Genomic DNA, 11,887 nt, shown 5'->3' with positions numbered 1-11,887 from the left:
ATACAATTCAAGATATGATAGAGCAAACCATTTTCAGGGTTTTATCGTCATTAAACATACAGAATCTGCCACCACCAAGCAACCCCCAAAGGTCAGACAATTCTCTTTCAGTTCATACTCAATAAGTTCTCGGCATAAGTTCTCATGCAAAAATGGGGAATACATTTTGATGGATCTAATGACAGGTTAGGCGTTGAAAAATTTATACATTTCCTGCGCTGAGTCCGTGATCAGGCGTTTCACGGCTCCATATATTACATGTGCCTGCCTGGCATCTTGGGTGGGGTATAAGTTGTGTAGTTGTTCGACCTGGTTTAATTCTTTAATCTGGCCCAGTAATTGATTCATGTGAATCTCAGAAAGTTGTGGAACTGCCATATTGTTTTCTTTGTTAATTTCTTGATGTACAGAGTTTTTAAAATGTTATTTGGTTTATTTAAACCCACGGAACTACAATTTTTTTATAAAATTTTGTTTCCTTCCGCACGGCATTTTTCTTAGTTAGTTTGCAGAGTTTATCCGACCACATGGGATTTTTCTATATTTCTTAGATTTGATTTAGAAATCGCTGTTTTAATTCGCTGGTCAGGTTAGATAGTTGTATAGCATATCCTGTCAATGACCAGTACCGTACTAAAAAGGACTTCGTATTTTAATGATGATCCTGCCGACTGCGCCAATTATATGATGGTAATATCCATAAGTAAAAAAAAAATATAATTTTATTAACTGAATTACAACACTTTATTTTTGAAGAGCACCGACCTTCAAAATTTAGGTCTCAAACTGAACTCGACTTATTGATCTAGATTGATTGACGTTCAAGCCTCGGGTTCGAGCTTTTCAAATATGGACTTTTGATTTCAGGATTTTAGAGAGAGCTTTGGAGTTATCTGCATTTCTCTTGGATACAAGTGCTCTTAGATTCTTAAGATTTTGTCTATTTGAAATTTAAAACTTTTGTTTTCGAGCTTGCGAGTCCGAACTTTGAACGTGGGAACTTGACAATTAGGCAAAGAATGTTTAGTCTACCAATGGATGATTTGTATAAATAACATCCTGTATTCGTATTACTTGGGGTTTTCCCGCTTGGCTTTGGTACTGGGATTCTGCTGACGAGTTTTTTCTTATCTAGGGGCTGAGTGCATAAAGGGTAATATGGGGTATGCTGATTTACAATTGTGAGGTATAGGGTAGTGTTGGGTATGCTTGTTGTGTGTAAATAAGTAGGCATGTGCTTAAGTCTAAGGGACTTATGGATATGTCACTCTCCCAACCTTTGAATTTGGCTTGTCCTCAGGTCACTTAACTTGGACAATTTGGGTATAACATAACATTATGTGGTTGAATTAAATTGTTTTCTGATTGAATATTATCAATAGTTACTGGGTGCGGATGTTCTTCTTTTGGTTTACAATATTTTATCATTATTTTCTTAGGTATATTTTTAAACTTATATGTTCAGTACAGAATTAGGCTTATAGTTGTAATTACAAAAGTTGTCACACATATTATTCGGAATACATTGTAAATACTCTATGGGTTCTAATTTTGTAACATTATTAGTAATGTAAATTGTTTGTGTAAAATCTGCTAGATTGTTTGAAATTATGAATTCATCAATTTCGATTGTACAATTTTTAATCTTTACAATATTATTTCCTGATATTATGGTTTTGTTGTTAGTGCAATCTTGATTGATAGTTGTTTCTGGAAGATTCCATGTAATTAGTATATTCGGTTCTATGTAATTGATCTGAACATTTTTATGAGTCTTAGTGTATTTACACTGAGTTTCTTTTTGTTTGATCAATCCAACTATGCATTTGTCATGTATTACTAACTCTGTATCCTTATGGTATACTTGATTATTGAAAATATAGAACTTATCGAATATTTGCTCAGTTAGAATATTATTATGTTCATATGGGTATGGGACTACTTGAAAGATTGAACTTTTGTGACTTCGCTTGGAACATGGAAAATAATTAAAATCTCGTTTTTATCTGTTTTAAGCCATGTTGATGTTTTTATTTTTAAAATTTTTCCGGAGTTTAATTGTTTCAATTAATCATGTTTTAATAGTTTCGGGTTAAAGATTCCTAGTCTAGTTAACTGCATTCCTAATTCGATATCCTCTATATATTCTGTGAATTGTTGTAAATGGAATATTAATATCGCGATCTGTTGATTCTTTTCTTTCTCTACTTTGAGCTTATTTATAATGTCTATTCCGTTGTTGATTACCATGTTTAAGTCATGGGCTTTCACGGAATTTTCTGAAAGGTTATTGATTTTTCCTTCCAACTCATCCCTATCGTTCTGGTCTAAGGTGCCAAATAAATATTTATACGCTGTTCCTCTTTTACTTCGTTTAATAATTCTTAGTCCATTGATTTCCCGTTTTAATTTCTCAACTAGATTTTGAATTTGGGGTACATTTGGAAAAACTTTTGCCTCTTCTACTAGGTTCTCAAATGTTAGCATTGTCTTCGTTATGTTTATGCTTAAGTAATGGTATTCGTAGCTTATCGGATTTTCTATTGTTCCTGTTTGGAATATATTCCAAACATCCATTCTTGGCATTGAGTGGGTTTACTTCTATATTACTGGATTGGTCCATGGTGATAAGGGGTATCATACAGATAAGTAATGTGGGAAGTATATGGCATCGCTTAACTCTCTTCGGGTTGTCTGGAATTATCGTATTTACTATTATTAATTTTCTTCTGCTTTTTGAATTTTGACTTATAGTGTACGATTTTCCTACCGCGATTTGTCTCTTCGATATGTTTTTCGTCTAATTGTTCGATTTGTCCTGTTTTCTTAAATGGGTTGGTTACTTCGCTTTTTACAAGTGGGGTTTGTCTATATCTCGTGTTGATTGCAAACTCATGTCTCTTCTCATTAAGTTTATTGATTTTGTCGATTTTATTTTGCTGGACATTAAAGTCTGTGCTTCCTGCATGCAAAAATGTGTCTGCCGGAGTTCTTTTGGTAGTGTTATGTTTAGTTTTATGATTGTAAACAAATAGGATTGTTTCAAATTTTGTACATCTATCCTCTATATTTTGTTCGTTGCCAATGATTCTTAGTTTCTCGTTTACTGTTTTATGGAACCTCTCTATATCGGATACTCCGTTTTTACTTGTAGTGACGGATATGTTTACGCCTTCAGATCTTAACCAATTCTGCAGAGCTATGCACATGAATGCTGAGTCTTTATCCGCTTTTATTTCCTGTGGTTCTCCCATGTCATTAAATATTTTCGTTATAGCCCTCTTTGCTTCTAACCAATCTCTACTTTTTATAGTATTCTTCTTTAAACCAGTTAGTGGTTTTTTCTATTCCTGGGTGTAGAACTTCTTAACTAACAATTCTTTCTCGATTGTAGCGTAATTAATCTCATGCTCGTTTAGTGTTCTACTGGCATAACAGATGGGTTTATGATTCTGAGATAGCACAGCACCAATAGCTAAATTACTTGCATCGGTTGTCAGCGAGAATGGTTTTGAGAATTCTGGAGGGTCATAGGTTTAACTACCTTGGCAAAGTAAGGAATAAACTTGCGGTAGAACCAACATAATCCCAAAAATGATTTTATTTGTTTTGGTGTCTTAGGTAATGGAAAATTTGTGATTGCATTAGTTTTGTTTGGTTTGGGTTTGATGCCGTTTGTGGTTACAATATGTCCCAGGAATTCGGTTTCCTCCTTCATGAACTCACATTTGTCTAGCTGTAATTTTAAGTTAGCATCCCTGAGTTCCCCAAAGACTTTCCTTAGAGATAGAATGTGTTCCTCCAATGAAGTGGATTAAATTATAATATCGTCCAGGTATACTAGGCAGTCCTTGTAGATCAAATCTTCCAGAAGATTGTTTATACATCTCTGAAAAGTTGCAGGGGCATTTTTCAAACCAAAGAGCATGCGTGTATATTCATAGTGCCCGTGTTTGATTGAAAAGGCTGTTTTCGCGATGGAATTCTTATCCATTTGAATTTGGTGAAAACCTTTGGCTAGATCAATCGTTGTAAAATATTGGCATCGTCCGAGTTTATACAATATCTCATCCATTCTAGAGATGGGGAATTTGTCGTTGACAGTTATTTCGTTGAGATTCCTATAGTCCACTACTAACATAAATTTCTGATTCCCAGAGGCGTCTGCCTTCTTAGGGACCCAAATGGGAGAACAATAAGGCGACTTCGATTTGCAAATTATACATTGTTCTATCATTTCATTAATTTGTTTGTTGTCTTCTTGGTCAACACTTTGGGGGTATTTATAAGGTTTTCGGTAGACTGGATCTTCGTGTTGAGTTTGGATAACATGTTTAATGTTACTTGTGAAGGTCAAATTTTCTCCTTCTTTGTACAGAATGTCTCTATATTGGTATAGGACCTTCTTTAAACGTTCAGCTTCCTCTACATTTAGATGTTCGAGTCTGTATTTCTTCGCATTCCTTCATTGGTGCAGGTTCGTCCTTTTGTTTTGGGTCAAGGCATTTTGTGGATGCGGTCTCGGCTTTTTCTTCTTCGTACCTAAAGTACGTTTTTGAACCTAGAGGTTCGGTTTCTTTTTCATAGTCAATTTTTGCTCTCGTTTCCTCAAGATATTTTCGTCCTTCGACATAGAATTTTTGTGCAGACGGACATATTGAACTGGGTTTCACAATAATACTCTTTTTTAATTTCATTGGCCTTTTTATGGTGTATACTATACTATACTCTATTATACTATATATACTCTTCTATCCTATATATATAGTATACTATATTCTTCCTCTTCTAAGCTTGCAAAGTTTTCTTTTATGATGTTGATCGAGGAACCTCTGTCGATCATTCCTTTATAGTAATTGTTATGATAGGTTATTAGAACTCTATATTCTAAACGAACTCTGGTTCGTTTTCCCGTATTTCTTGAGTGTCCGAGACAGTCTGATGAAAATTTACGTCCATCTTGCTTTGCCCACTCTGACTTTCTCGTTGTCTTCTTACCGGCCTATTATTGTTCACATTATTTGAAAATTGAGAGGATTGTTTTGTCTGCCCTCTGTTAAATCCCTTCTAAAAGTGTAATAAATCCCCCTCTGATTGGAAGGTAAAGGACGAGTCAAGTATTAATTTTGATTAGTAATAAATGGATTTGGGGTTTGCATGTTAATATTAGTTTGGCAAATATCTCCTTTCCGCCTTTTTGTCTTTTGAATTTCGCGGCTATGTACAAAACGACGCTATGCATGATTAGTTTGGATATTGCGTTCAACAGTTATAGACGTGTAAACTTGGAGTTCACTAACGCCGAAATTCGCGCTTTTTTAAAGTTTTCCTTCGTTAAAGGCAAATCCGCTAGAGAAACGTTCCGTGAGAATAATGGTGTTTTGGGGGATGGTACTCTATCACTTCGAACCGCGGAGGAATGGTTTCGACGATTCAGAGCCGGTGAAACCGACACCATGGATAAGCCAGCCGGCGGAAGACCTGTGACGACAAATACCGATCAAATCATGGAATACATCAAGTTAGACCGGCATGTGGCATCTCGTGACATCGCCCAGGAGATGGGAGTTAGTCACCAAACCATTTTAAACCATCTGCAGAAGGCTGGATACAAAAAAAAGCTTGATGTTTGGGTGCCGCATGATTTGACAAAAAAAACCTTCTGGACCGAATCAACGCCTGCGATATGCTGCTGAAACGGAACGAACTCGACCCATTCTTGAAGCGGATGGTGACTAGCGACGAAGAATGGATCACATACGACAATATCAAGCGAAAACGGTCGTGGTGGAAGGCCGGTGAATCGTCCCAAACAGTGGCCAAGCCGGTATTGACGGCCAGGAAGGTTTTGCTGTGTGTTTGGTGGGATTGGAAGGGAATCATCAACTATGAGCTGCTCCCATTTGGCCAGACGCTTAATTCTACCATCTACTGCGAACAACTGGACCGCTTGAAGCAGGCGATCGACCAGAAGCGTCCAGAATTGGCCAACAAGAAGGGTGTAGTGCTCCACCAGGACAACGCCAGACCACACACTTCGTTGATGACTCGTCAGAAGCTACGGGAGCTCGGATGGGTGGTTTTATCGCATCCACCATATAGCCCGGACATAGCGCCAAGTGATTACCACCTGTTTCTGTCCATGGCGAATGCCCTTGGTGGTGTAAAGTTGAACTCAAAAGAGGCTTGTGAAAAGTGGCTGTCCGAGTTCTTCGCAAATAAGGAGGGGGGCTTCTACGAGGGAGGTATTATGAAGTTGCCGTCTAGATGGAAACAGATTATCGAACAAAACGGCGCATATTTGAACTAAATCCGCTCACTGTAACACTTTTTATAAAGCATTGAATAAAGAGCAAAAAAAGCGGAAGGGAGATATTTGCCAACCTATTATTATATGTTTGCAATATTCATTAGTTAAAGAAATATAATTTTTATTAACTGAATAATTACAATCTTTATGTTTTGAGGAACACCGACCTTCTTAATTTAGGTCTCAAACTGAACTTAACTTTTTGATCTGGATTGATTGACATTTAAGCATCGGTCTCGAGCTTTTTAAATATGGACTTTGGATTTTAGAGTTTAGAGAGAGCTTTAAAGTTACTGATTCTGATTATCTTTGCATTTCTCTTGGATTCAAGTCCATTCGCTCTTGATTGGGTACATAATTGTGTATACACGTATGCTTAGTAGCTTAAGTATGCTTAAGTCTAAGGGACTTGAGGATATGTCACTATATGTACATTCTTTTAAAGGATAAGCAATTGGCTAGCTTCTGTTGCTCGGCCGACGCTCTCACCGACTCTCTCGTGGGCTATCTGACTTTTAAAAATTTAAAGAAATGGTAATTTGCTTAATCAAAATGAGGAATAAGTGATAATATTTTAAGCAAAGTCTAGGTGATGACTTCATCCCAAACCGACTAAAACTGATAAAAGTGAGCAAAATTTTATATTGTTTTAATACATTTTTGTCTTTGTTGTATTAATGTTTTTATACACGTTACTCGTAGAGTAAAAGCGTATACTAGATTCGTTGAAAAGTATGTAACAAAGGTAACAGTATGTATAAACAAAAGGAAGTGGTTCTGACCATATTCTTGATCAGGATTAATAGCCGAGTCGATTTGGACACGCTCCGTATGAACGCCTCGATCTCAGGAACTACAAAAGCTAGAATATTGATATTAAGAATGCAGCTCCCAGAGACATAGAAGCAGCGCAGGTTTATTTCCAAATTTTTCCACGTCCACTCTAACGCCCACAAACCGTTCAAAACTGCCACGCCGACACTTTTAAAAAATTGTGGTATTTTTTCATTTTTTTATATGTATCTTTTAGATTTCCATCGATTTGCTAAAATACTTTTTGCCACGCCCACTATAAAACAAATCCCCCAAAACTTTGACACCTACACTTTTAAAGAATTTTAAAGTTTTTTTTTAATTCCGGAATTAAAATTCCGGAAAATGTTGAAATTTTTCCTTCGCACTTCCACTAGCTGAGTAATGGGTATCTGATAGTCGGCGAACTCGACTATAGCAATCTCTCTGGTGTACGTTAAGATATTTTTATTAACTGAAAAGAAACTGGCCCCAAACTGCATAGGAAAACAGACGCCCAGGACATCGCAATTTTAGTATAATTCAAATTATTATTCAAATTATTAGAAATTATTTGTTGATAAGTAATTATTATTATTTATAAACAGTGGTAAAGCGTGATGAATTCGCTCTGTTTTTATGATGGTTTGTCTTAGTAATGAATCACTAGGACATGCCAATGTTAAAATCATCGCTGAGCGGTGATTAAGCTGTTAATGGATTAATGTAATGAATGGAACTGCAGGGTTGTTTTCTTTTCATTACTTGCCTTGCAAAATTCTATCGATATTCCCAAAACTTTCTCGTCCACTTTTTTGAAAAGGTTGTTGATTTTATTTCGTTTCATTAATCGTTTTGCAAATTTACATCAATTGTCAAATACATTTTGGACCTGCCCACTCTAGCTCCCACAAACCGCGAATAACTTTAACGGCCACGCTTTTTAAAAAAGTATAGTTATTTTCTTTTGTTTTATTATTTGTCTCTGGGCAACTTCAATCGCTGACAAACATGAAACATATTCCCAGCGTTCCCATTAGCTGAGTACATCTAATAGTCATATTTATTTTTGTTGCATACAACTTCAAATCAACAATTTTCAAAGTGAACTTTAATGATAACCAATTACTAAATAGAAGTGTTGATAGAATAATATTTCGATAGAGCATGACCAATATTTAAAAGTTAGACGGTTTGTGGGCGGTTTAGTGGCGTGGTACAACTATTTTTGGCAAATCGACAGAAATTAACAAAACTAATAAAACAATGAAAAAATATTACAACATTTATCAAAAATGTGGGAGTAGCAGTTTGTGGAGTGGTAAAGTGGGTGGGTCAAAATGTTTTTCGGCAAATCGATAGAAATTTACAAAACTAATAAAAGGGAAAAAATATAATATTATTAAAAAATGTATGCGTGGCAGTTTTGGACGGTTTGTGGGCGTGGCAAAAAGTTTTTGGCAAATTTATAGAAAAATTTACAAAATTAAAAATTAAAGAATATCACATTTTTAAGAAGTGTGGGCGTGACAGTATTAGTCAGTTTATTGGCGTTTATAATTTATTGATAAATAATTATATCTTTATCGATATAATGGCCAATATAATAAAAATTAGAAGAGCTTAATTAGTTAAATTATAAAACTTACATGTTTTATCACTGAATAAGGTGGATAATCGAACCCAGCTATGATGACTTCTCGACCCTGCAAGTTTTTAAGTTTGTCCGCAAACAACGATTTTCCGAGTTGAAATCGCTTTTCCGTAGCAAAATATCTGTCGAGCAGTATCATCTGAGAAGGTTTTTCTGCCTTGGGTCCGACATATTTGTTAGTTTTTATATCAAAACTTATGGCGGAACGATGATCTCTTACAACAAATAGAATATTTGGTTGGTCTAAAATCATCAAAAGAAATATTATAAAAAAAAAATCGAGTTTATTTAAATCAACGAAACCCTTATATCTTATCATCTGACTATTTCTATGGCAGCTATATACTACAGGCGTATGAATTAGATTATTTTAATTATATATTGTCAAAAAACTAGTAAGCCATAACAGTTAATGTTTTTTATAAATGAAACCGGCTGGCTTACGAATTTTATATTTTTATAATTATAGTATGATATGAATAAGTATATCACTTCAGTAATGTAATTACTGAGTCCTTTTGGATTTTCATCATAATCCTTAATTTGGTAGAGGAGCGTGATTTTCCGACAATTTCTGTGAAACTAAGTTTGCCATCTCTCTGGTTTTTTTTTTCAATATATATATCACGAATTGAATATGTATTGACCGAATTGGATTATTGGTTTTAAATGTTTGTGAAAGGCACTTGGTTCCTTTGCCTTTTAATATTATATTTTTAAAGATAAAAGGAAAGATTTTTTTAATAAGTTTGAACTTGGTTGTTTTTGACAGTATGACAGGCGTGGGAATCAGTTTTTTCTAGATTTTACAGTTACTGAGATTGAGGCGTTCATACGGACGGACGGCTATGGCCTCATCAATTCTACCTGTTAGGTACTTTTCAACGAATCTAGTAAGTTCTTACTAGTAAGTCCTCTACGAGGCGTAGCAGGTTTGGGCGGCAAATATATACAAATTTACAAGACTCATAAAAACTGAAAAATTATTAAAACATTTTTAGAAAGTGTGGGAATGACAGTTTTGTGGGCGGCAGCTAAGTGTTAATTACCTAAAAAAAATTCTACCCACACCGTTGTGAGAATGTCCCTTTTAAACTCGTTCTCTGACGCCCACAATGCACCTAAAATGTTTTAATTAAAAAAAAAACTTATAATTTGTCTTGCCAAATTCTATCGATATGACAAAACCATTTTGAAGATGCCAACTCTAACTGTCACGACAGGCGAAACATTACTGATGAAAAAGTTTAACAAGAGCAATGATATCTCGTAGGAAAGTGATAAATAAAATTTTTCGGCAAGTCGTAAGCACATTTGGCATAATAAGATATGATAAAAAAGCATCCTTATGCTAATAGTTCGTTATTAACAAGCTAAAACAAATGATCCTTTGCGATAATGTTAAAAGAGAATGAGTCCTCGCTAGCATCACGGTCACAAACATCGTTTAAAAATAATTTTTATGGATGTCATGATTACATGATTTGATAACTGTAAACTTTTCACATAATTTTATGAATTAAGTATGGGCAAATCCCTGGGATTTGGAACATGGCAAGAAGAAAATATCAATTTAAGAAAGTACCGCTGTTCCAAATCTTTTACTTGATTACTTAAATCTTAACTTGAATCTGAATTCCTCTCGCCCTTCCATTAGCTGCGTAACGGATTTCTAATTGTAGTCGCACTCGTCTATTTTTTTTGTTGTCTTTTTTACAATAATAGTTTAATTGTGTATTTGTACAATTCATAATGAAGTGTCCACTTGCCTTATACTTAGCAGGCGAAAGCTACTGGCTACTGGTGGCCGACACAAAATTAAGCACTAACAACCCTAAATATTTGAACATTGAACAGAAATGTATATAGCTTAACACTATCTTTGTACATACCTTCAAAGAAGTGCTTACGGGACTCCTGCAATTCGTTAGCTATATGAGCAAACAGAAATTTATTATGTAAAGACCTCCATATTGAATATACTGACGCCTTAGTAAACGCATCCACAAATTGATCAATATCTTTGTCGAATACTACAAACGTCTGATATGGAATTTTCAAAAATGTAAATAATTTTGAATAGTTTTTTTATGCTTAAGGTGTACCTCGCAGTGTGTGACTTCAATAGATATAATAATTTTGTTCACAAGGTCGTCCAGAGACAAATGTTTGTTTTCAAGCTCTTTTTTCTTCAATCCCGTATCAACAATATATCGACCTCTTTTCTTATTTAAGCTATCAATATTTATTCCCACATAGCTTATATACTCCGCATTATGAAGCAGTTGGAACTCGAATTTATCATTCCAAAATATACAGATCGTGCTCTCATTCAAATATGTTCCTACTGAATAAAAAGTTTAAAGATAACAATTAAATTTTAAAACGTAACTTTTATTACTAATAGCACTTAGGACAAGTGACCAACTCAGATCTATAAGCATTTTCGCTTTTCACTTCTAACTTTGATAATTTAATCTAGCAAATGAAACAATGAGCTGTATGGTGGCCAATCGTTCCAATAAATTTGTAATGCTAATTACAGGTTGTATTGCTTTACAAACAATTTGGGTAATTGAATAATAGGCGTGCATGTGCAAAAAACAATACAATTTTTGTAGCGGTCGGCAACGTTGACCTCGGCCTATGCCGAAGTTCTCTCGTTCTCTGAAGTTCGGTTTTAATTTTTTCAAATTCGGAAGAAATAATTATATAGCTGCAAGGAAACTGTTGGAGAATGTATTAAAAATAATTATTATATATAACTACTGCGAGGGTATGTATATAGGCATGGTTTGCCAAAGCTAGTTTCAATTTTTTTTTTTTTAACTATGTTTCTTTCCGATTTATATGGATATTTAAGAATAACATAAAAAATATTAAATTTTGAAAAAAAATTAAAATATAAAAAAATATAATGTTTGAAAAAACCGAAAAATGTTGAGTATTCAAATAGTGGGAGTGGGAACTTATATTTTTTTTGAGATATCGAAAGCAATTGTCATCGAGTGCCACACTCTTGTGAAAATCCGACGCTTCGTTTTAAAGATAGTTTCTAATAAAGTTTTTGTGCAAATTTTATTTATTGTTATTTTCGTTGAAATTGTTTTAGAATTATTTTATCTGTTTTA

The 11,887-nt window shown here is 34.6% G+C and overlaps 1 protein-coding gene across 2 annotated transcripts; it reads right to left on the bottom strand.

The window, feature by feature from the left end:
* Positions 1-2,584: 2,584 nt before the first annotated feature.
* LOC6543147 lies at positions 2,585-11,215 on the bottom strand. Of its 2 annotated transcripts, XM_026982818.1 has the most exons (5): positions 11,158-11,215; positions 10,862-11,103; positions 10,649-10,687; positions 8,752-8,999; positions 2,680-2,694 (listed from the first exon to the last, which is right to left on the bottom strand). In XM_026982818.1, exons 1-4 carry the CDS (start codon positions 11,198-11,200, stop codon positions 8,973-8,975), a joined length of 351 nt encoding a protein of 116 aa, XP_026838619.1. In that variant the 5' UTR covers positions 11,201-11,215; the 3' UTR covers positions 2,680-2,694; positions 8,752-8,972. The 2 variants fall into 2 exon arrangements, 1 of the variants encoding a protein (XP_026838619.1); XR_003408116.1 differs by lacking the exons at positions 8,752-8,999; positions 10,649-10,687; positions 10,862-11,103; positions 11,158-11,215 and adding an exon at positions 2,771-2,923 and having other exon boundaries at positions 2,585-2,694.
* Between the last annotated feature and the right edge of the window lie 672 nt (positions 11,216-11,887).

Source organism: Drosophila erecta, unplaced genomic scaffold, assembly GCF_003286155.1.
Source record: "Drosophila erecta strain 14021-0224.00,06,07 unplaced genomic scaffold, DereRS2 tig00000219-arrow-pilon, whole genome shotgun sequence".
In the NCBI taxonomy this organism is placed as follows: domain Eukaryota; kingdom Metazoa; phylum Arthropoda; class Insecta; order Diptera; family Drosophilidae; genus Drosophila; species Drosophila erecta.
Note: the sequence above shows the minus strand (reverse complement) of the source record. Positions and strands in the feature narration are given on the sequence as shown.